Source organism: Callorhinus ursinus, unplaced genomic scaffold, assembly GCF_003265705.2.
Source record: "Callorhinus ursinus isolate GAN/ISIS: 27379988/994484 unplaced genomic scaffold, GSC_fseal_2.0 scaffold10, whole genome shotgun sequence".
NCBI classification, from domain to species: domain Eukaryota; kingdom Metazoa; phylum Chordata; class Mammalia; order Carnivora; family Otariidae; genus Callorhinus; species Callorhinus ursinus.
This window is the reverse complement of record NW_027397072.1, coordinates 76,180,676-76,206,758: the sequence shown is the minus strand read 5'-3', so window position 1 is coordinate 76,206,758 and position 26,083 is coordinate 76,180,676. Positions and strand designations below refer to the sequence as shown.

At 39.8% G+C, this 26,083-nt stretch overlaps 1 protein-coding gene across 6 annotated transcripts in view; it reads left to right on the top strand.

Moving 5' to 3' along the window:
* Window positions 1-22,557, top strand: part of PLEKHH2 (pleckstrin homology, MyTH4 and FERM domain containing H2) — a 103,999-nt gene extending 81,442 nt beyond the window's left edge. For 3 of the 6 annotated variants that reach the window (XM_073897787.1, XM_025868759.2, XM_073897786.1), the window contains 7 exons: window positions 617-714; window positions 7,460-7,601; window positions 12,130-12,275; window positions 13,541-13,670; window positions 16,852-16,938; window positions 19,327-19,464; window positions 20,440-22,557. In XM_073897787.1, coding sequence (XP_073753888.1) covers window positions 617-714; window positions 7,460-7,601; window positions 12,130-12,275; window positions 13,541-13,670; window positions 16,852-16,938; window positions 19,327-19,464; window positions 20,440-20,625 — 927 coding nt within the window. In that variant the 3' untranslated portion in view covers window positions 20,626-22,557. Of the gene's footprint in view, window positions 1-616; window positions 715-7,459; window positions 7,602-12,129; window positions 12,276-12,942; window positions 13,671-16,851; window positions 16,939-19,326; window positions 19,465-20,439 lie in introns of those variants that run through there. The other 3 variants (XR_012379836.1, XM_073897789.1, XR_012379837.1) reach the window with 3 other exon arrangements.
* Window positions 22,558-26,083: the final 3,526 nt, after the last annotated feature.

Below are 26,083 nucleotides of genomic sequence, written 5' to 3'. Positions count from 1 at the left end.
TTCCTAGAGCACTGTTGTTAATAATTAGTCAAGAAGATAAGCTGGTCTTTTTGGTTGACTTGAGCTGAGTAAACGCTAGGGGCTTTGCTGAATTACTGCTTACCACATAGTTTTGAAAACTTTTATTTATAATTCTCTAGACGACCTGTTAAAAAAAGCAAGCAAACATTTATTTGATACCTGAAGAATTTTTTTTTTCTATCCAACCAAAAAATCTTAAGATTACATTTCAAGTTTCTTTGAGATAACTTCAGTTGTTCCAGTCTTTAGAAACTCAGAAGGTGGAAAAGTTGCTTCTTCAATGACTAAATTATGAAAAAATTCCTGGAATCTTCTTGTTTCCAGTCTCATGCAATCTTTCATTAAGATTCCTTTTTGAGTAAAAAATTCATGGCCACAGTCCAAAGTTAATGGGTGTCCAAGAGGATAAGTGGACCAAAGAGCAATTTATAATTAAATCTAAAGCCGGGAGTGCACAGAAGCTTAAAACAAAAGGCTTCAGTCCGTTTGGTTTGATCATGTTAATTGGAAATTTTTCAGTCTGCAGACATGCTTGTCTTCAAAAAAGGCTGATTTGAGAATTGCTCTCAACCTCTGTTTTCCACTTCCCTTCTAGATATGTGACATTATTTCTAAGTGGGAGCAGGCCTCCAAAGAACAGCAGCCTGGGAAATGGGAAGGTACGAGAACTGTTCGTCTAACTTATAAAAACAGGTGTGTAATGCTGTATCCAAATGTCAAAGTATGGCTGTACCGTTATGCTCAAATCATGCACCGACACTTTCTCATTGAATAGCCTTGCTAGTTACAACATTTATTTGTGTGTTCATTTTTCTGTAAAAGGAAACTGCTTCTCTAGGAAGAAACTGTCACATAAAATTTTGTTTCTCGCTCTAGTCTCTTCAAGTCATGAATGGGTGGGTATATTTTATAAAAAATATTCATTTGGACAAAGATTAGGAAAGAACTGTAAGAAAGAATAGCTGCTTTCTTAAGGTGGTCGCTACATGGGTGAATTTTTTTCACTTTCAACAATTAGCATTACATTTTTCATAAAGATTAAATACTCAAATACTCTACTGAAGATCTGTAGTAGGAAGAAATATTTCTGGGGGCACCTACCTGGCTGGCTCAGTCGGAAGAGCATATGACTCTTGATCTCGGGGTCTTGAGTTTGAGCCCCATGTTGGGCATAGAGATTACTTAAATAAACAAAATCTGGGGCGCCTGGGTGGCACAGTCGGTTTAGTGTCTGCCTTATGCTCAGGTCGTGATCCCAGGGTCCCTGCTCCGTGGGGAGCGTGCTTCTCCCTCTCCCTCTGCCTGCCGCTCCCCCTGCTTGTGCTCGCTCGCTCTCTCTGTCAAATAAATAAATAAATTCTCATAAAATAATGGGGCGCCTGGGTGGCTCAGTCGGTTAAGCGTCTGTCTTCAGCTCAGGTCATGATCCCAGGGTCCTGGGATCAAGCCCCGCATCGGGCTCCCGGCTTGGCAGGAAGCCTGCTTCTCTCTCTCCCTCTACTGTTCCCCCTGCTTGTGCTCTCTCGCTCTCTCTGTCAAATAAATAAATAAAACAAACTTTAAATAAAATAAAACTTAAAAAAAGAAAAGAAATAATTCAAATCTTTTAGAAGTCACATATTCATATTCATTTATTCTCATTCTTTCATAGTCTCTCTTTTTCTCTGTAATTATTGAGCTTCAGCTATAAGCCAGGCACTCAGCTAGATGCTCTGGATAAAATGGTAACAAAAGCAGACACAAACACAGTCCCTGATCTTTTGAATTTACAGGCTAGTGAGGAAGACCATTGTTAATCATAAAATAATTCTAATGAATATATAATTACGTATTAAGTTCTCTGAAAGAAAAGAGTTTGGTTCTGTAACAGCACATAGAAGAAGCCTGACCTAGACTTGAGGCATTGGGAGGCTTTTTTGAGGGAATGATGTTTATGCCAGGGTCAGAAGAGGGTTGGAAGTAGACCGTGGAAATGGGTAGAAAAGGATGTTCCAGAGCCTTAGAGGGTAGCTGCTCAGAGGGTCTCAGGAACTGGGAAAAAGCCAGTGGGCCTGGAACACATGTCTTCCCAACAGGTAACATTTTTAATATACTTTGGCATATGTTCAGAAACCAGATTTTCTTTATTTCTGTTTTTTCAAACATCTTTTCCATGTATTAGCAGAAGGTAGTACTTAGTAAAAACAGTGTTCACTGACCAGGTGACATTAACTGTCAAAAAAATAAAAAGGTATTTTGCTGATTTTATGTGGATCTTCTACCCCATAAGATAAGAAATCTAAAATATCAGACCAGGGAATTACTGGTGGAATTACTGATTTAATAGTTACTTCTTTCAGAGGCCAACTTTTGGAAGATGTTCGTAGGCCTAAAATTGGAGTGTAAGAAGTAAAGACTCTAGTGGGGCGCCTGGGTGGCTCAGTCGTTAAGCATCTGTCTTCGGCTCAGGTCATGATCCCAGGCTCCTGGGATCCAGCCCCGCATCAGGCTCCCTGCTCGGTGGGAAGCCTGCTTCTCCCTCTCCCACTCCCCCTGCTTGTGTTCCCTCTCTCGCTGTGTCTCTATCTGTCAAATAAATAAAATCTTTAAAAAAAAAAAAGAAGAAGAAGAAGTAAAGACACTATATAACATAAAGAATTTGATAGCCTTTGATCCAGTTAGGGATTTCTGTTCCTAATGATCTGTCCCACAGAAATACCCACATATGTGAATGAGAATATTCCAGTACCTCTCAGCATCTTATCTTCTTTTGCCATATGTTTTGTAACAGTGAAAACTAAGTGTTGGGAGGGACTTCACATGTTTATTAATAGGGGAATGGTTGAATAAATATGGTGCATTCATATTGGCATCTCCTCTCAGAAGGCCACCCACTGTTTGAACGGATTTCTTCTGATCCGAATAAATGGCAGTCATGAGCCATTGATCGTAGCCATTGGAAGGAGCTTCTCTATTCAGGGGTTCATGAACTGTGATGATTTGCAAGAGTTCTGAGTAACAGGAAGGTGATTGTTAAGCTTTGGTATCTAAGGTTTTAAAAATCATGCTTCCTGGAGATAAGCAGGATTACTTGGAACCTCTTGCCACTGATGGTAGCCTTTATCTGTGGTCCTTTGGTGACTGGCAAGTACAGCAGGTTGGAAGACTTGCTCGGCCTTTTGGCTAACATCAAGTGTGGAAGACTTGGACCTTCCGGATGATTTTATTTTAGTTCTGTGATTGCTAGAGCGGTGGTTCGCAAGGTGCAGGCCCTGGACCTGCAGCTTCAGGATCCCGTGGAAATACATTAGAAGTGCAAATTAGAGGCACCTGGGTGGTTCAGTGGCTTAAGTGTCTGACTCTTGATTTTGGCTCAGGTCGTGATCTCAGAGTCGTGGGATCAAGCCTGGCGTGGGGCTCTGCGCTCAGCCTGGAGTCTACTTGTCCCTCTCCCTCTGCTCCTCCCCCTGCTCTCCCTCTCTCTCTCTCTCTCTCTCTCTAAAATAAATAAATAGATAAATCTTAAAAAAAAAAGAAATGCAAATTATTAGGCCCACTTCAGACCTATTGAGTCAAATAGAATCTCTGGGCATAAGGAGTCTGTGTTTTAACAATTCTCCAGGCGATTCTTACCCATGCTAACTTTTGAGAAGCACTGATCTGGAGCTCCCCATTGCTGCCTTGTCTCTTAATCTTACCTTTTGTGGAAGAGAGCCAACTCTTGGACCTGACCTGCCATCTATCTTTATGCAGAGAGGTTCAGGAATTCTCATTTGGTTTTCTTGGAACTAAATGGAATCATTTCCATGTCTAAGACGATTCCTAATAATGCATACCTTCTGAATGCTTAATACAAGCTAATTCTGTCTGTGATGGCTACGGTTGGAACCCAAGTCAAATCTGGATGAAATGGAGAAAGGTAGTCTTGAAACACAAATAAGAATAATACTCCAACTCTAGCAAATGCCATTAGGAAGGATAAAGAGAGTTGTGAATAACACATAATAAAGATTGCCTTGTCAAAAAAAAAAAAAAAAAAAGCCCATGACAATATCTTTGACAAAAAAAGCAACTCAACCAAAAGGTTTAATTTTTAACAGAAGTTTGAAATGGCTGGATAGCCAGAACTCTGAGAAAGTACTATGTTTCTATATACGGTCGTGCTTTGCACGTATGTATAAATAGCTTAGACAGTGAGCCCTAATTTCCAGTGACACAGTGAGGAGGGGAACTGGCCATGACCTATCATGCGGCCGAGGACTTGGTTCTTCATGTCAGGCAGCACCGTAATGAGCGAAACTGCACACCAGCTCTCTATCGTGGAATTTGTATTTATATTTAGTAAGTTAATGGAATTTTAATTATTTAGATTTAGAGGTTAAAGGTCTAATTAATAGCATTTGAACTTGTTTTTGTAGGCAACCATTTGGAAACTAATGTTTAAATTCTGTTTATGTTTAAGCTGCTTATTCAATTTGGTTTCTTACTGTGTGTTTGAAACCACAGAAGTCAAGACATGTTTTTAACAAAACAAAACTGGCAAGGGTCCTTCCCTGAAGAAGACAACTCTTCCTATCCCCCCTATGAAATACAAGGTTATTTTCAGTGGTCCTTTGTGATTATTAGTTTTCTGGAGCATAGACGGACATTCCCATCTCTGCCATCTTTAACACCTATATCCTTTGGCTCCTAAGCCAAGAAGCATCTTGACAGGTCATCTGGGTTATCCCATTTCTTCCAGCTGTGTTCACCTAAAAAAGTTTCCAGAATGGCTGGCTTTTTGGGGGATGAAGACAGAGTAGGTCTTTGGAGCTGCCCCTGGAGCTGGGGTTCTCATGTCCCCTCTTCTTCCACTTCCTGTTACAGACAATAAAGGTCATTGGTTTACTGTTATTAAAAAAAATCCAGGGGCACCTGGGTGGCTTCTGCCTTCAGCTCAGGTCATGATCCCAGGGTCCTGGGTTCAAGCCCTGCATCGGGCTCCCTGCTCCGCGGGAAGCCTGCTTCTCCCTCTCCCACTCCCCCTGCTTGTGTTCCCTCTCTCGCTGTGTCTCTCTCTGTCAAATAAATAAATAAATTCTTAAAAAAAAAAATCCAGAATGAAGAGACTCTCGTGATTCCAAAGACCACTAGAGAAGAACCCTAATAACAATACTAACAGTAATAATAATAGCCAACATTTATTGACCACTTACCACACACCAGGCCCTATGCTGAGCTTCTTGTGTGCATCTTCTGATATAATCCTAGCAACACCCCAGTGAGACGGGTATTATTATTATCTCCATCTTACAGAGGAGGAAACTGAAGCTTTAGTGTGTTAAGTCACTTACCCAAGGCTACAGAAGGGGACTTTTCAGGCTTTTTTGGCAAATAATTCCTGTACTTAGCAATTCTACCATTCATTTACCCATTCATGCCGTAAACATCGTGCACCAGTGCCAGGCCTCATCGAAGCCCTGGGGATTCAAAGGTGAAAAGACCTCCCCTACCCTTTAGAATTTTCCAGTTTACAGGGACAGAAAGACAGGAAATCCTAGCAATGTAATTAATCCTGTAACAGGAACAGTAGAGCAGAGTAGCGAAGAACGGGGGCTCTGGAGAGTCACCGCCTGGGTTCTAATCCTGGCTGTCCCCCTCACTGTGTGGCCTTGAGCAAGTCACTTACCATCCCTGTGCCTCAGATACCTTCTACATAAAATGGAAATGCAAACAGCATCTACTTCTAGGGTTTCTGAAGGACTAAGTTTGGCAAATGTAAATCCTAACTGGAGCCAGCCACACAGTAAATGCCCAGCCATATTGGCTCTCACTATGAATATAACATGTGTAGGTACAAGACGTTGTGGGAATATGGAAGAAGGCTTTGCAGAGTGGTGCCTTCTGAGCAGATGGCTTGCGGTGGAGACAGCAGGCAAGGGGGTCACGACTGCAGTTCAGGGGTGTCATCCGTAGACCATGGCGGAAGGAATAGGGAAGGGAAGTAAGTGAACGGGAGGAGGAGAAAGACAACAGCAGGAAATAATGCTCCTGGGAATGAAATATGGAGGCAGTCTGAGGCAAACAAAGGGTCCCCCAGCAGCGCTGGGAGCCCTGCCACGTCCAGGTAGCAGAACAGGTCCTCGTAGTGAAGACCTTTCCATCCCACAGCATTCCACTTCCTGGTGTCAAGTGAGGAGGTGGACATTTGCAAATACCCCTGCTGTCTGACCCAGGCCCTGCCTGCATGACAGACGCCCACTTCCTCTACCGCAGGCCTCTTTAGGACTGGGGAGAGTGCCTAGAAGCTCGTCATATTGGAGACATACCACATTCCCCTGACACCTTGTCTCTTCAAGACCATGGATTTGAGTTTCTGACTCTTGATCATTTTTGTGACTCTCTGGTTCCTCTCCACATTCTGTCCAAGTCCCTGTGTAGTTGTTGGAGCCCAAACTCTTTCATTAGGGGCTTGAGTCAGTGATTCTCCATGTTGTCTTCTTATATACGTGTCCGGAATTGTTTTTCCCTTTTTGCCTATAGAGCTTCATTTCCCCTTTCCAGGTTCCATCTTTTGGACATGCCAGAAAGAATAGAAAATGGGTTGGGCTCTGCGCTCACGGGGGGAGGCTGCTTGAGGATTCTTTCCTCTGTCTGTCCCCCACCCCAATCACTCTCTCTCTCAAATCAGTAAATAAATCTTTAAAGTATGGCAAGGTACTGCTTACCCACCCCACTGTCGTAACATCTACAGCATTGACAGCACCCCGTGCCTGGTCTGGAGCCTGAAGCCAGAGCCCCCATTTCTCCCGAATAGTGAAGCGGCAAAATGAATAAATAAAGAAGGTCACTGAATTGCTGAAGGCCTCCTAGGCAAACAAAAGATATCTCCTATTTCAACAAGTAATAATAGCAACATGTAGACTATTTCTGAACTCCTAAAGCTGCTTATCCGGATACGACAAAAAAAAAAAAAAGTCAAAACATTTAAATGTATAAATAAGATCTTTTAGACCCCCAGGGAAAACTGCCATCCCCACCCATTTGATGTTGATTTAGAATTGAAACCTTCATTTTCTATTCCCTTGTATGTCTAAGGTATTTAGGAAAGATCATGAGTGTTTTGAGAATTGCTTTTATACAGCCCATTGAAATGAAGGATTACATCGGCATCCCTTCCAAGAGAGGGCATATTTAATTTCACTCAAGTGCCTTAGGTTCTCCCTCAGTCGCACTTAAGGATTTGGTATTTTAGGGCATAAAAAATAGCATAGAAGCATTCCTCAACCTCAAAACAGCTTTTCCCCTGCTGAAAATGTTATATGAAACAGACGCAGAGATCACTGACAAATAATAATGGTCTAAGTTTGTATCACTTGGGGAACTATGTTAGAATAACCCCATATCAGTCCTCTGGATTCCGCTTTACTTTCTTCCTTTGTAAGAATACCATCTAATGAAAGATTTTGTCTTTTTTTAGACTATATTTCTCAATGCAAGCTCGTGGAGAGACTGATAGAGAAAAGTTGCTGTTAATGTATCAGACAAATGATCAAATAATAAATGGACTTTTTCCTCTGAACAAGGACCTGGCATTAGAAATGGCAGCTCTTTTAGCTCAGGTAACTTCTGTGTTATATAGAGTCATATTTAGTAAAGGTAAGATACTAATTTCTATATTGATTTAAATGTAGCAAAACCGTATATCTTGTAATTCTTGTGATTAACACCTTAAAACTTATGGGCATTGTAATTTTGTAATTACAGTTTGACTCAGAATTGCTGACTACAGTAATGTCAACTGAGACAGTATTCCTCATGGAACCTAATTTCTTAATTATCTCAAAAGTATCCCTCTAGGCTCTGCATTTAATAAAGGAGTTTGAGTGTAGAGCTGCAGGGCTAAGGGCGCCATGCTGAAATCATTCAGTAATCTAATAGGAACCGGTCTTTGAAAAGGCTAGAGCACTTTCTTTGGCTTCCCTATTCTATCAGTAGGATTGAGTTCAGACTTTTATAAACACACACTCAGAAATTAATAGTGACTTAATCCAAATAGAAGTATGTTTGTCTCTCACTTAGAGAGATAGACATGCTGGCACCCCTACAGTCATCAGAGGCATGGGCTTTATCTTGCTCTCCATCCTTCTTCCCCTCGCGTGTCCTCTTCATGGTCCTGGAGAGCTGCCAGAGCTCCAGCTATTACATCAGTGTTCCAGGCATCATGATGGAGGAAGGGCTGAAGCAGGGCATGCCTTCCCCTCTTTGAGAAACTTTCTGGAAGTTACATAGAACGCTTGCATTTATGTCTCCTTGGTCAAAATTTGGTCATGCGGCCTTGCCAGCCTACAAGGGAGACTAGCAAATGTAGTCTTAGCTGGGTGGCAAGGAGCAGCGCCAAATTCAAGGTTTTTATTACTCAGAAAGAGGGAGAGAATAGTCATTAGAGAACTCACCTGAGTCTGTGCACAGGTTAAGTAAAGAAAAATGTTAAGGCAACTTTATGATATGTCATCAGGACAAGGGCTTAGATTCCCCGAGGTTTTTGGTCCTTGCACTCTGCACACCGTCCCAGGACATCTCTTTATCTACCACCTGTCATTGAGTCCCATATCTTTTCTCTCCAGTTCACTTCTTTCATGGGCTCCTTAAATTCGACATAGTAAGAACTGAACTAATTGTCTTCTCTCCTTTTCCTTCACATTCTGTGTCTTTGCTCTGCTACTGTCTCCATGCAGTCCCCCGTGCGAGCTTCTAGGAATCCTCACTGACTGCCCTCCTTTTCACCTGGTCCCACCAGTCACCATGTCCCACCCATTCTAACTCTTAGATACATGCTCCTCTTCACTCGTGTGCACGCTGGCCACCATCGCTATGCTTTGGACCGCCGTCATGTCCTACTAACCCTCCTGCGGCCGAATTCTAACTCGTGAGCCTTTCTCTGGTCTGATCCCCCCCAGACTTGTCTTCCACCCAGATACTAGAGCGATCGTTTCAGTTATCTACATAAGCAATGACTCCGAGACTCTATCACTGAAAATAATAATTTGGGCAGAGATGAGTAAGGACAGCTTGTCTCTGCTGCATATGGCACCAGCTGGCCTCACTCGAAGGCTGGCTGTGACTCTGTGGCTGCAGGCTGGAATCATTTGAAGACTCGTCCACATACACAACCGGTGTCTGGTGCTGGCTGTTACTTGGGACTTATGTTGGGGCTGTCAGCGAGAACACCTACACGTGGCTTCTTCATGTGGCTGCGTGTTCTTCCTCACAGAATGGCGATTGGATGGAGAGCAACGTCCCGAAAGAGAAACAAGAAGTGGAGGCTGCCATTTTCTTAAGGCCTGGGCCTGGAAACTGTGCTGTGGTTTGTTTGGCAGCACTAGGAACTGGGGTGGAGATCTAGCAAACACATGAATTGAGCTAGCTGTGTCATCCCCTCGTTTACACAGAAGGACATCTGTGATCTAAACTCTGCCTATCTCTCCGGCGTCATCTGTTAATATTCCCTGCCTTGAGCTTTATGCTCCAACAAAGTGTAAGCTGTGGTTCCCTGCACAATTCCCTGACTTGCATATGGCTCACTTTTTCTTACGTCTTATGTCTACCTGTCTGTCCGTTCTGCCCTGGAACATCTCTACCCCCAACTCCTTCACCTGTTAATTTCAGTGTGTCCTTTAATTCTCCTCTTGGGTGTCACTTATTCCAGGAAACCTTCCTAAGGTCTTGGGGTTTTTGTCCTGTCCTGCACAGTACTAGCTTTACCTCAGTTGTTTATTATTATTGATTTGTTTTGGCTTTGCCCCACTGACTGTAGGCTCCCCGAGGGAAAGGGCTGTCCCTGTTCATCTTTGTACCTAGCACAGTGCCTTACATCTAGTCCCTTCTCCACTGGATGAACAAATAATTGATCATTTAGTTCACTTTTATAACAATTTTATGGTCATCCAAAATTTAAAGCATTCATGCTACACTGAGGGTTCTCTTTTTGCAAGTGATGCAAAGCTAAGGAAAAGACAAATAGATCACATTTTTTTTTTTTTTTTGGTTATAGGATTAGGTATGATTTCCTATCACTTGCCATCCTAGTCTCTCTTGCTCTAAAGGCACAGAGTCTCTGTTAAAATCACTTTCATTTTTACTAAAATTTAAGTTAGTCTTCCTATATCAACTTTTAGTCAGACCGTTTCTCCAAGAAAAATTATAATGTACTTTGAAAGAGACGTATACTTCTAATATGTTTTAGATGAATTCGAGGAAGGAGTAGAGAGGTAAGACTATACATACACCTAGAAAATTCTGAACGTGTTACTAACTAAAAAGTATAATTTCTCCATCCATGAAAGTTAAATAATACCTCTGCTCTCTTTTCCTCAGAGTAGTCTTTGTGAAGACAGGTGAATTATACTAATCTGAGATCTGTAGAAGAAAGGTTATTTCTGTTGTAGATGTGAATACCTGTAGGTCCTTGTTGATAATCTCCATCTTAGGAAATTCTTGGAGCTAACCGTGAATCATCATTGTACATAGTGTCTGGTAGGGTGTCATGTAGATGGCAGTCATTTTGGGAGTCCTCTGAGCTGATTTTCAGTTACTCTACGAACATGTATGTGCTCATTCTGTGCCACACAGTATGCCAGGTGCCAGAGAGGGGACCCTGAGCTTGGAGGTCCCACTATAGGGTTTCCTAATAGGAAAGGTTGCCCTGAACGGCCAGTATTTGTAACTATTGTTTGTCCAACTGCCATCTCCCTGAGGGTAAAATTTTGCTCTTACATTTCACAGGTAGCTGTGCTGAGTATGACCTGGTGGTCGGTGAGGACAATAAAAAACTTGCTTTGCATAAAAAAATTTAAAAATTAAAAAAAAAAAAACTTGCTTTGGGGGAAGGATTTTAGTATGGACAACTTGTATTTGGTGTGAGGAAATTAGGGAAGGAGATAGGAGATGGGGATGAGAGCTGAACAGCGGGGCCAAGCCAAGAAGCCAACAATAAGAAACTGGGGCAGAGACCTAGAGAGGTAGAATACACTGTAAGGGCAAAGTTCAGATGAGGAATTTAGACAGCAGTGGGTCAGACTAAGAACTAGAAAAGAGAAGCCACAGGGGTCAGAATCTCAGAGGCTGGTTCTGCTAACGGCTTACCTGGAGGCAGAGGGCCCGCTTGAGATGGAGACCCCACCCAGTATGGATGGGTCCCTCCATCTGCTTGTTGAGGAATGCTGTATAAAAGGATTTGAATGTTCAATAGGACATTCATCTGAATGTCCCCACTCCATCTCACTCCTTGCACCCTCTTTGGTACCCTCTATAAGGCACTTGACACAAGTCATTACAAGTATAAACAAGTTGTTTATACTTCAGTCTCCTCTACTAGACAGTAAACTCCATGAGGGTAGGAACTGTGCTCAGCTATTTTTTTTTTTTTATCTCACCTCACTTAGTACAGTGCCTGAGATATAATGGAGACTCAACATAGGTATGGATGAATGAGTGGGTGGGTGAGTGGATGGAGAGATGGATGGGTAGGTAGAGAAAGGCATCTGTGTAGCCTCGTTAATAGAGATAATGATTGAACATTCTTTCATTCAGAGAGAAAGAAGAATAGAGGGCTCTGTTTCCAGAATAACAGAATAAGGGGATGGATGCAGAACCATTTATGGAGAAAATCTAGAAAGAAAGTAATGAGAATATAGTTCTTGTTCCATTATATTCAATAGCGACCCTTAGGAAATGCAAATAATACTTTTTTTGAGACTTTTCATAGCTTTATAACTTTTTTTGTCTTTTATTTTTAGCCTCCATTTTGCCTTATTATTAGCAATTAAAATAGTACCTGGAAAATGAAAAATTATCCTGTGCTGTTATGGGTAATAATATTAGTGGCCCTTAGGAAATACTACTAGATGACAACATTAACTAAGAGTCTTTTGCATAGAAATGGAATCGAAATGTTTCAATTACAGATTTTTTTCAAGTGGAATTTAGATTTTATTAATAATACTTATATATGATTATAAATTCCATAATCACTCAATCATGACAAATAGATTTATATATTATTTATTATAAAGAATGTTTAGAAAGAATAAAACTAATTTTTAAAAAACTCTTCAATATCCTATATTTTCTCTTTGGATTTGCAATTAGGTGGAGATTGGAGATTTTGAAAGACCCTTTTCAACTCCAGCAGGGCATGTTACTAATCAGTGCAAAGCAAATCAAACTCTAAAACAAGTCATAGAAAAATTTTATCCTAAAAGGTATAGAGATGACTCTTCTGAAGAGCAGTTAAGGTAAGGAACTACTTGTGACTCTTTATTTTTTTTAAAGGGTTAATTACTTATTTCAGAGAGAGAGCAAGAACAGGGGAAGGACAGAGGGAGAGGGAGAGAGAGAGAGAAGCAGAGTCGCCACTGAGCAGGGAGCTGGACACAGGGCCCTATTCCACGACCCTGAGATCATGACCTGAGCCGAAACCAAGAGTCGGACGCCTAACCAACTGAGCCACCCAGGCACCCCTACTTATGACTCTTTAAAGGGTAGATTCAGGCTGGGCCTTTCGTGATATTCTTCTGTTCAAATTTTAAAGATGAAAATTGTTATACATGACAATTTTCTTAAGATTTTTTAATACTGTTGAATCCCAAGAGGTTATAGATCTTTTTATTTAAGATGGGCCTAGAATTTTGAGAATCTATATTTACAGTTTTTTTAAGGAAAATTTTTTTACCTTAATTTAGAAGGTCTACTTTTCATTTGATCTTATTCATTCTTGTCCAAATTAATCCTGCTAATAAAAGAGAAAAAATGGCCAGTACTGTGTTTAATTTTATGATTCATGTACCAAACACGTTTTATCTCTTAGGGTATTCCATTATAAACAAACTAGCGTGAAAGCAAACTATCTTCTTACACAAGATTTTTTTAATATAAATTTTTAATTAAATTCAACTGGTTTAGAATTTTGGTTTTAGAGAACATATAATGAAAGGCTGATTCGATTGAAAAGAGAGGCAAATCCAATTCACCGTGAGTTTTCCAAAATGGAAACATTTAAGGTCAGTCTTTTGTTTATGTAGAGTAAGTGGTTGCCCTTGTGATTTTATTTAAGGCATCTTCCCCATAGCCAGCATCTCTCCAAGCCAGGTAGCACCTAAAATTCCACCATTAGGGATTCATTCTTTGGTCTCAATATCTTGTACTTTTCTTTTAAAATGAAAGTTATTCCCATGAGAAATTACCTTTGTAATCTAATTTACTCTAAGGTTTGATGTTAGTTTATCAGATTTTTATTAACTTTGCGTGACGGGGGGTGGGAGGTGGGGAACCTAGGTCATGCCGAGAGCACTAATAGTATGAGAATTTGGCGAGAGGAAGGTTCTAGAAGGACAAGGGGTGGACAGTGGAGAGATGGGAATCACAAAATAACAGCTCCTCCTGGGTGACGCCCGGGTGTCCCGGTCATGCCTGCAATTGGCTCAAGCAGAGCTTTGCCCTGGGAGGCCAGTAGACTGTTTCTGCTTTTGCTTTGGCCTTTTCGTTTTTGTTCTCTTCTTAGGCAGCTCTGCCAGCGACTGTCAACCAGATGGATGGCCCTCCGGGGACACAGCGCTGCTGATTGTGTGCGCATTTATTTGACAGTAGCCAGGAAGTGGCCATTCTTTGGTGCCAAGTTGTTTCTTGCGAAAGTAAGAAAGGATGGGAGGGAGATGCCAAATGAAAACCTTCTCCTGTATAGTTGACTCTCTTCAGTTCAGTGAAGTCGAACAGTGACCACAGTCCCCCCAAGTGTAGTAGACTCGGCTTTTAAAAAGGAAATAAGGAGATTCCCAACAATGGAAAGAAAACAATGAAGGGACCCAAGAAGGGGCAGGAGAGTCAGCACCTTCTTCATCTGTGCCCTCTGCCCCACTTCCCCCTCCCTGCCCCGCCTCCAGCGCCCCACATAAGTCACTCGCACTCCGTAGGCTCGCCAGGAGACTGAGGGCGACCACCGGACTCTGCTTTCTTCTCTTCAGCCACGCAGCCTCTCACCCATTTGTTAGTCACTCTGTCACTCATTTGCTCATGTATTTAGTATTTAGTGACTTCTCTTGGCCAAACATTGTGCACCTGGGGATACAGAAGCCCATGGTTTCAGACGGGTTGTACCCAAACTTCTAGGAACTCACAGTTGATCTAGTATTGCAACAGGGCAGGAAAACAAGCACTGTGGGTGAACAGGGTTAAGAGGGACAGGGCCAGGGCGCTGTGGGAACATTGAGGAAGGAGAGGCAGACCCTGACGGTGGGGCAGGGGGCTGCGGGGGAGGGGGCAGCCCAGGCCCCCAGGAAGAACTGTACTTTTGAATTCTGAACCGTGTCACTTTATACTCCCTCAGGCTCCTGAAATGCTTCTGGTCTTGTGTTAGATCTGTGTGCATGTTTGGTCTGCCCTCACTAATAAGTGGTACACATCTTGAGGGTGTAGACTCACTGACCCTGAAATCCTTCTCTCGTGCTCACCGTTTTTGCCTTGCACATAAGTGTCACTGAATAAATGTTTGCTGAATCACTGTGCCGCTTTGTGCAAGTCAGCTAACCTCTTTGGACCTCAGTTTTGCCATCTATACATGACAACTTAGATTAGAAGAGTAAAATCTAGGCTATTGTACTCTGCTTCCATGAGTGACTGTATCATTGCGAGGTAAGAAATTATTTTGCTACCGGCACTGGAAGCACACTGGAAGTGTACTAAGTAAGGGGTGGATAAAGTCAGTATGCTTAAACATCTCTAAAATTAATATATTTGCAAGGAGTTGAACATAGGCTTTCTAAAAATATAAGGACTAGACTTGAACCGTAGAGCAGCATTTTACAATGAATTTTAATTCTAATTTCAGCACTGGAAGAAATATTAAATATCCATCTTTGATCATATGTTCTGTGCTTTTAGCACAGAAATATTATTAAATGATATGTAGCATCTGCATGTTGCATGAGTGTCATCTTTTCTTTGCTCACTTTTCTTCCTTTATACTATGAAGACACCTCCTTTGCTTAATGACATCCTTTTGGGGGGGATAAATATATATAATACATCAAATATACCATTTTAACCATTTTTAAGTGTACGTTTTTATGACATGAAGTACATTCACATTCTTACGCTACCCTCACCACCATCCACCTCCAGCACTTTTTCGTCTTCCCAGATTAAACCTCTGTGCTTCCTATTCCCTGTTCTCCCCAGGCCCAGATAACCACCATTCTACTTCCTGTTCTGTGAATTTGACTGCTCTAGAAGCCTCGTGTAACAGGGATCGTACAATATTTGTCCTTTTGTGATTGGCTGATTTGCCTTTGCACAATGTCTGCAGGGTTCATCCATGTTGTAGCATGTGTCAGAATTTCCTTTTTTTTTAAAAGCTAAATAGTATTCCACTGCATGTATATATCATGTTTTGTTTCACTGAAGAACAACAAAAACAGTGCTTTGTCAGAGGGCTGGTAGGTTGAATGGCATCCTTTGTAATGCTTGCCTATCCTTTGCAAACCAGCCCTCAGTAGGCAGTAACCTAGGGGTTTTTTTATACATGAGATTCTGAAAAGTTTTACTATAAACAAAAATACTATATGTATAAATACTATAGATTTGCATGTATACTATAGATTCATCCCAGTTCCTTATGTATAGTCTCAACTTCTCTTTTTTTTTTAAAGATTTTATTTAGTAGAGAGATGAGAGAGCCAGAGCGGTTGGGGGGCTGGGCAGAGGCACAGAGGCAGAGGGAGAAGCAGATTCCCCGCTGAGCAGGGAGCCCAATGCGGGGCCATCTCAGGACCCAGAGATCAGGACCTAAGCCAAAGGCAGACATTTAACCAACTGAGCTGCCCAGGTGCCCCTATAATCTCAACTTCTTTTATAAGGTTTAAGAGAAGTAGTTAAGTTTTTGTTAGAAGGGACGCCTGGGTGGCTCAGTTGGTTAAGCAGCTGCCTTCGGCCCAGGTCATGATCCCAGGGTCCTGGGATTGAGACCCACATCAGGCTCCTTGCTCAGCAGGGAACCTGCTTCTCCCTCTCTCTCCCTCTGCTGGTGCTCTCTCTGTCAAATGAATAAAATCTTAAAAAAAAAAAAAAGTTTTTGTTAGAATTTCATTTCTCATTAAAGTCAGTTATTGTTAAGCAATCATTGTAAAATGCTCGAAAACATTCATGGGTTTTAGTTGGAGGTTAGTGGTGAGATTCTCTTTATTAATATAATTTCATTGCTTTTTTACAATAAGGAATTTAGTAGAAATTTTGGTATTTCTCATTACCATTCATCACAGTTTCGTATTTTCTTTTTATTCTATTGTTATTAGTCATTGAATATCAGATTTAATAAACTTTCGGAAAAAGTGTGCATTTATAATACTAATCCTTTACCTTGTACTAGCACTACACACACCTTAGAAAACACATCAGTGTATTTTGTTCCGTTAGGATTTTGGTCATCATAGAAACCCTACAAGCTTATTACCTATTAGCCTCTTAAAACAAAAGAAAAATAAGATTAAACATTGTTGTCCCCGTGCTAAAGATGAGAAAATTGAGCCTCAGAGAGATTCAGTAGCTTGTCCAAATGTACAGCTAATAAATGGCACATTTGGAACTCAGACCCACATCTCCTCATATCAGATTCACTGCTCTTTCCATTACATGATCCTGCCTCTGCCCCAAGAGAGATTATTCCCCCATAAGTTTTATTTTCTTCTTTTCTTCTCCCCGCCCCAAGAAGATTTTTAATATGAAGTCGTTGTTGTAAATGTTGCATTGTATTTTGACGGAAAAATGTTTCTGTGATTTTGCTTAGCATTTATTATACAGTGTATTTGCACCTCTTCACAGCCCGTAACTCCATCAGCACTCGGAAGTACTTTCATGTGGCTGGCTATCCATGAGGATGGTTTAAGCATCTTAGAATACAACTCCATGGTAAGATTAAGTTTCACATTGCTCAGTGTACTGTACACAGAAGGTAAATAACATTTTTCCTAATGCTGTGTAAACAAATAGTCATTTTACAAATACAACTGTGATTATAATTTAATCTTTTAAAACAAGATTGGACAGGTTTTATATTGCATATGAAGAAAATATTAAGATACCATGACTAAATTGCGGTTCTATTTGTTTTTGTTTTTTTGAGTTTTTTTTTTAAAGATTTTATTTATTTATTTATTTGTTTGTTTTAGAAAGAGAAAGCATGCTGGGGGGTGAGGAGCAAAGGGAAAGGGAGAGAGAGAATTTCAAGCACGCTCCACGCTGAGTGCAGAACCCAGCTCGAGGCTTGATCTCATGACCCTGAGATCATGACCTGAGCCAAAACCAAGAGTTGGACGCTTAACCAACTGAGCCACCCAGGCACCCCCAACCACAGTTGTATTTGTAAAATGAATAACAATAACAAAAACAATGTAAAATGAATAGTCATTTATAGTGTTAGGAAGATTGCTTCCTGTGTAAAATGAAAGCCTTTAAGGTAACATTAATGTAGAGACTTTAATTAGGAAAGTTTAAGTTCGATATCCCTAAGGCTTCTGTAACAATTTCTGTAACTTTCTGTAATATTACTTACCAGTTCACTTGTACATATGTGGTATTTTCGAGCTTTTTACATGATTAAATGTAACGTCAGACTGTGCTTTCTACATGTTTATGTATCGATCTGAAATTTGCTTTATTTTTCTATCATATTTCATGTGTTCTTTTTTGTTTCGTTTTTGAACCTGGCAGACAGGAACTGTTAAATTCTCCTGGTAGGTGTAATGGGCTCTCTTATGTCCGGCTCTAGTCAGGGATCACTGAGAATTTCTTGGAAACCAAACTAATTGTTAGTGTTACAGTAGTTTCTCCTTATAATTGCTAAAAAAAAACCTTTTTGAAGAGATTTATAGTTCTCGAATGCTAAAGTTCTTGAATGGGTAACTTGAAGATAGGTTATAAAATCGATGACCTAAAGTCAACAAAAAATTGTAAACCAGTACTGAGTTACCTTAGGTAAGTAAGCCAGTTTCCTAGATCCTGGGAGATGCACATAGAGGTCAGGAGATAGACACTGGTGGGCTGCCGCTCGTGGAGCATTGAGTGCTAGAATTGCCTGCTCAAAGTCTCGCAAGCTAACCATTAGATATGCAGATTCCTTTACCTATAGGCTGTACATTTTTTAATATTTAAAATTGTTTTAGTTACAGAGGGGGGAAAGTTGCTGCATGTATGGCAAAGGGTTGATATCCTTACGAAACAATAGGGGAATGATAAACATACCAATAGACAAATGGGCCAAGGCAATTCATAGAAGAAATACAAATGTTCAATAAATGTATTTTTAAATGTTAATTTCACTAGTAATCAAATACATTCAATTTAAAACAGTGAGATTCTACTTTTCACTAGTCAGGTTGGCAGAGATTTAAAAGAATGATTATATCTAGTGTTAGCAAGACGGTGCTGGGAATGTAACTGGGTATAACTTTTCCAGAGGAGAGGTTGGAAATATTCTCAAAATTGTCCTTACTTTTTTGAGGTAGCAATTCCGGTTATTTGAGATTTATAACTAAAGAAATAATTAGGTATGGGTATTGTGAAATGTGTCAAAAATATGCATTGAAGTATTGTTTAAGATAGTAACAAATAAAAAATGACTTAAAGCTCCAGCAATAGGAGATTGGTTAAATAAAGGATTATCTATCAAATCACTTAAAATGATGTTATACAAGGACATTTGTTATCATGAAAAGATATTCATGATTTGTTATTACATTTGAAAAGAAGCAGAATCCTAAACAATATGCATGATACTATTTATGTTTATATCAAAATCTGTATAGCAAGGTGAAGCATAGGGATTTGCCAATATTTGACCATTTTTTACCTTAAAAAGGATCAGTTTCATATGGTTCAACCTAATACGGATACATATAGAGAGAGATCTTAAAGGACACATACAAAGTATTAACCGTGGTTTTCCACTGGATGCTGGAATATAGGTGCTTTTTATTTTCTTTTTGTATTTTCTGTTTTTTTCCACATTGAGTTATTAGTATCAGAATCAAACTGTACTTTAATTATAAAGGTAAATGATGCCTACATAAAACTAGTACATTACTATCTATTTTGAACCTTAAGATCTTATATTAGAAAATAATTTTTTATTATACATAACTAATAACAGCATTTTCTTTTTTAGTTAAGTATAGATAACATGTAATGTTACATTAGTTTCATTAATATCAGCATTTTAATGGAAATATGTTAATAATTTCTCATCTTTCTTTGAAAGGAAAAAGTATATAAGATATTAACTTTTTCTTCTCTTTGAAGAGGTTAATAGTCAGCTATGTGTACAAGAGTCTAATGACCTTTGGAGGTCACCAAGATGATTTTATGATAGTCATTAACAATACACATTCAAAGGACAAACCAACAGAGAAATTACTTTTTGCCATGGCAAAACCCAAGGTGAGTAGAAGCCTTTCTACTAACTTTTTTATACTAGTTTTTTTCATGCTAAAACATTTATTGTGCAAAAACTAAGTTGCAGATGGGAAAACAGATTTACTTATAATCAAACAGTTCTAGGTCCAAATTCTGGCTTACCTGATCTTGCTAAACTTTGATTTCTTCACCTAAAAAATTATATAATGCTACCTACTTTTTTTGGCTTAAGAATTAAATGATGGAATTGTTAAATGCTTTAGCCCAGTGCCTGGTATACAGAAGGTTCAAAATAAGTGGTCTTAGTGTAAGTTGTTGTCAGGTACTTTATACACATTATCTTATTTACATGGGGTAATTCAGGTTATGGACTCATTAGTGAGAAGAGTAAGGTTTTATAATTAAGACGTTACTTGTTCTTTGTAGTTTTAATGTCTGTAAGCAAAAACAATAAATACAAGGGCTACATTTTAGAATGTAATTCCAGTTTTAGTAAAAAGAATGAGAAACTGAGTTTCCTAAAACTTTGTCTTAAAAATGTCAACTAAAAAAGACTACCTTTTTAGAATCTGAAACTTTCTTTTTAAATGGCAGACATTCAAGTGAAGGCAGTTAACCAGTAAGTGCAGAAGACTGAGGCATACTCAGGACTTTATTTAGTTTAAATAAAAAGTTGATATGATGTGCTGAATTTCTTAATTCATTTACACACAGATGTGGCTTTAAGATAATTGATAGCCTTGCACTATCGTCACATTTTTTTTTAATATTTGCCACTAAATTTGATTGTTTTTTAAGACCCATTCTTTTTTCTGGTTGAAGCAGCTGGAAAATATGTCAGTGCCTTGATGGTGCTGAACATGTAATCACTTCACGGATCCGGAGAGAGAAGGGAATTCTGGAAGCCTGGGCACTTGCAAATGGAGACCACCAGTGGCCAGGTCTGGAAGTGCTGAGAACTTCTCCAGAGCACTAACAATTCTGTTTTCCTTGTTTTAGATTCTTGAAATCACTCTTTTGATCGCCAGTTACATAAACAACTTCCATCAGCAAAAGGCAACCTTTCACCACCTCTCTGCTCCAGCGCTGCTCTCAGCCCAGATGCGGGGACTCGAAGCCAGGGCAGTGGGAAGCCAGCCCCTTCTGTTAAGTAGCAGACCGACTAAAGGACCCACTTTACTCTGAAAACTCTGGAGCCTGAGCATTCACTCCCATCCTCCGGGCGATGGCTGCATCAGCTGCAAATAAGTTCATTTACCCCCAGGCAGCATAATCCCACACACTGGGATTCCAAACTTTTAAAAATGCGGGGTGTCTTTCTTTTATTTGATTCTTAAATATTCAAATGAATATGACTAATAAAACATAAGCACAAAATGTGCCCACATGCTGACTTTCTTTTAGACTAAATGGGTTCGAATTCATCATTTTCCCCCACCTCCTTTGTCCCTTGCCAGCAGACACATCATGCAATATGGCTTTTTTTTTTTTTTTTTGGTCTTTTTAAAAAACATATTCTGGCCAAGGGAGATTCCAAACCCTCATTTGGCAAACCAGTTGATTATTTGGAAATGCTCGCTGCCAAAAAATCGAGTACTGTAATTAAATGTGCTTTTAATTAATGATATGGTGTTTGGAAAGAAGTAGAGAATACAGTGTCAGAAACAGCCGCAGGATGCTGTTGAGGGGTAAATTTTTAGAGCAAGTGCAGTAAATCTGGCACTATGAATCATGGTGAGAAAATGGGAGTTAAGTCACCAGAACCTCCTGTGTGGTATTAGAAAGTATACTCCATCACCTTTTCAGATCACTGGAGTGTAAAGTTTAAAACCAGACAGTGATTCCCCACATCCCTTGCTATTACTGGATAGCCCGAGTTCACTGGAATATTGCCCACATTTCACTGCATTTGGTGCTGGGTCATCTTGACCTTATTTTGTTCAATAATATCTTTGAAAGCAAAGACAATTCTTATATTTTGCCCTCATATACGCCTTTTTCATTATAGTTTTAACATAAATCTCAAAATATTTTTTTTAAAAGAAAAGAGAAATCTTCTGTCAAAGGAGGTAAAATTTTAGTTGAGTGAGTCTAGAAATGTATTACTTTGCTAGATTACACAAGTGGTCAGTTCATTCCAGTATGTGACAAAACAGAGCAATTAGTATTCATGATAAAAATGAAACTGTGATAAGACATGAAAATTATATTGTAAAACCGTTTAATTGCAATAGTAATCATGAGTATACTTAATTTTATTTATGTATAGAATATTTGTATTTATTTTTTGCACATATATTTATCACTCTGTGTGTGGTACGTTTTTTAAGGAATTTGAAAAAAAAAGTTAGCTGCTAAATTAATTTGTTGGCAGAGCCTTCATATTTTCTTCTTTGCTGCTTTCACCCTATGGCAATGTACTGTTGTCACGCTAAGCCTTTTAAAAATAATTCCATCTCACATTAGCATCCTTAGAAAGGGCAAAGCCAAGAAATACAGTGCTTACCTAAGATTTTGCTTTATTGGTAATGACCAAAAGAAGGTCAAAAAACCCCATAGAAGTAGATTTCCATTTACTGTTTCCCCTAGATCTTTTGAGCCACAACCACTCACTGCATAAGCAAGTTGGTTTTTGAGAATAAACTGGTTACCAGTTTGGGATGACTCTCAGCAGTATTTTGGCTAGGATACAACAGAGTTTCTTAGTTCCCAGAAAAGTGTCCAATACTCATTAGTTGGTGAGCCAGAGGCATGGCACAACTTACATATGTGTGAGGGCTTTATTCTAAAGTAGTAGTTAGCTCACCCTCTGGTAAGCACACCCCCCTCCAAATCTTCTCATTTGAACAAGTAGTGAAGGCTTAGCTTAAACGGTGTACCTTATACTTGGCATTTATTTTTGATAGAACAGAGATAAAATATTTTGATGGAAAGAAATCAATTTTCTGTAACTCATGATGTGAAAATTTTATTTTCTGGGAAATTACTTATATAGCCATTTAAAAAATTCAAAGTATGTTATTATGATTGGTTACAAGAGAATAATGTTACATGTTTAATTGTAATATTTGTCTCCTATCATTTTCTTCCCTTTCAATCATAATAAATGATTTACAAAACCCATTTTGAGCATTATCTTTTGAACAATCTTCAGGAAGTACCTAATGTTTTCATTGTCAAAGCTGAGGTGTACTACTAGTGAAAATGGTAGTTATTACCTCCTTCTCTTGCATTCATGCTTTGTCTTCAGTGTTGCCTTGTTTTATCCATATAAAAGGGAACCGTTTTGGCAAATTGTAATTTTAAGATGTATGTATGCATATTGACACATATACAATATGTATGAATCATGGGGTTCTCCCATGATTTCATATAGGTTCCATAAGTAGCTTATTTCATGCAGGTGAGTTGACGGACTGTGTTCTAAATATTTATTTCAAATGTTCTGGATTTTTTTTATGCGTGTGTCCTTAAAAGTCAAATAGTGTCCTAGCTTGGAAATGAATTTAACTCTCAATTTACAAGAAAAGTTAGTCACAACTTACAGAGTCTTTGTTCGAAAATGTGCTTATTAATTGATTGGAAATTTTTCCCAAAAAAAAAAATACATAGTGGCCGGGTTCCTAGAACAATGCACTTACCCGGTTGTACTGTAGTATAATCCTGAAGAATTAACCACCACAGATAATCATATTTCGCTAGACAAAGACTTTAAGTGTTCCTGGGTTGCCAAGAACACGTTTCCCCTGTCCACCTACCCCCCAGCTGCCATGGAATTTGGACTTCCCCAGGGCAGAGTCTCTGAACTGATTCCTGCAGATCAATGGCTCCAGGAATGTGGGGACTGAGGGAAGAGCAGTGAGGAGCAGGAACAACAGGGCGGAGAAGCTTCTCTGCTAACGGGTTCATGGAGAAATGGTATCTCCTCTCGCTTTTCCCCCTTCTCTTTTCCCTGAAAGAAGAAAGGAATTTTACTGCTACAAGAGTAACTTTAAACTCCAAATTAAGGGGTGCCTGAGTGACTCAATTGGTGAAACGTTTGCCTTCAGCTCATGTCATGATCTCAGGATCCTGGGATCCTGTCTGGCTCTGCTCATCAGGGAGTCTGCTTCTCCCTCAGTCTCTGCCCCTCCCCCCACTCGTGCCCAAGCACTCTCTCTCAAATAAATAAAATCTTAAAAAAAAAGAACTCCCAATTAAGGTAAAGTCCACACATAGATATTAACGTGAAGTAAGAGTCATCCTTATCCCAGTGGAACCGAGATTCAGGCTTCTCTTGGGCACTTAACTGGGAAGGTGGCTCCTGCAAAGAAGAGATGGATGGACCTGGACAGAAGCTGGGGTGAGGAAATGAAATACACACTTGGGCTACACCATAATTTTACCTGTTGAACTTAATTTTACCTATATCAAACATAGTCACAGTGATTCTGGAGGCATATTTGTAATCAACGTCAATCTGAAATCTTCACCGTATGCTTTATAAGTATTTTTAGGTCCAGTAATAGTCAAGAAAGAAAAACTCGCTTACTAGGGTACCATCTATTAAACTCCAGAACAAGACTCAGATGGTCACCACAGCACTTAATACAGGGTATCCTTCCTTCCAGCACTTTGCTAACATAATCTAATCAATGGGAGGGGTGGATGAATGGGGGTTGGGATCCCTTTCAGAAGGTAGATTACACTGGTGGCTTTATTAAATCAGACAACTCTTCAAAAGCACAGGCAACAAAGTAAAAAAAAAAAAAAAAAAATGGGACAACTCCAAACTTCACAACTTCCGCACGTCAAAAGAAACAAAGTGAAAAGGCAACCTGTAGAATGGGAGAAAATAATTGCAAGTCATGTATCTGATAAAGGGGTTAATATCCAGGATAGATAAGGAACTTATCAACAAAACAGCTTCTTCATTCAGCAGAAAACATGCCAATTTCCTCCAGAGGGGGAGTGACTTGAGCTTCCCAATTCTAGTTTAAAAAAATCCCAGAGAAAGGCTCTACGGGCCCCAACTCAGGTGTTTACTCTGAACCACGTCAAATGCTCAATATGAGGGGCACCTGGGTGCCACAGTTGGTTAAGCATCTGACTCTTGATTTCGGCTCAGGTCATGAACTCGGGGTCGTGAGATCGAGCCCGAGTCCAGCTCTATGCTGAGCAGGGAGCCTGCTTAAGATTCTCTTGGTCCCTCTCCCTCTGCCTGTCCCCCACCTGACCCCTGTGCAGCATGTGTGCTCTCTCTCTCTTTCTCTCAAAAAATAAAAATAAAAATAAATGAGGGGAATGCTTAAGTAAATTATGAGAACCCTGTATAGTGGAATATTATGCAGCCATCAAAGTTATGTTTATGATGGATTTTTAAAAATTGAGATGAGAAATACATGTTAATATCAGAATGTTAATTAACTTTACAGTAAAATCTCAACGGTAAGAGGACAGATTAGAATGAAATACACCAAAATGTTTAATAGTTATTGCTTCTGGGGTGTGCTTCTTTTACCCTCTTCATTTTTTCCGTACACTATTTTTTTTCTACAATAAGCTTATATAACTTTGAAAACAAGGGAAAAAATGTGAAAACTCTGTCACTGTCTGGGCTATTGTTAATAGCCTCCATATGGACTTCCAGGCTCCAAAACATCCTTCACACAGCTGCAAAAGATTATCTCACTGGAACTCAGGTCCAGTCTTGGAGCACCCCTATTTTAAAATCATACTTGGTGTTATACAACCAACACAGTAAAATCCAGGCTGCAAGATCCTTCAACGAAGCCCAATCTACCTGCCCAGTTTGCTCTCCCACCATAGTCACACCAGACACTTTATATGCTTGCACCTCGACCATTCACAATTCCCCAAATACACTCTGCACACATCTTTATTCTTCTGCACTGTTGTTTATTCCACCCAGCAAACATCATAAAATTGTCTTCTTCTCTATCACCACCATTGAAATCCTTGAGTCTTAAGGGGTGATCCAGTAGGGGAGCTCAAATCTTTATTCCTACCTTAAGAACAATTTTCATCTACCCAGGAAGGTCACTTTGTCCAAATATGAGGCCTCAGGAGGCATAAGGGTAGAAAAGGGAACGCATCTGCTCAGTGAGATCAGCAGAATCCCCTGATTGACCTCTGAACCAATGCTGGTGACCAGGGCCCAGCCAGACAACTTTTACCTTCCTTGTTACCAGGCTTCTTTCTTCAACCTTCTACCCCAGTTATCCAAACAATTATACCTTTAAGATAGTAGTAGTGTGCCTGGCACATAGCAAGTAAATGGCAAAATGTTAGCTGCCACTTTCGTTATGCATATCAACAGGGCTTCCTAATTAACATACAAGGGGCTTCCAAAGTGCCAGAACTCAAATTAATATAATTCATTACACTCTGTCCCACACCAGTCTGTGAACTTATAGGCAGGCTAGCTCCAAGATATAGATGCTGATTCAATGGCAGATGTACCAACCTCCCTTGTGATCATCCGCTCTCTATTGAACTGCACTCCTATTACATCCCTTTCTATGTGCAACTGTAGTCTGCTGTGTCTTCAGAATGCACCTAGGTGTTGGGAGGGTTTTGTTCCCAAAGATTTTATGTCGTGAATGCCTTTTTTCGTTCCTTAAAAAATTTTTTTTGCTTCATT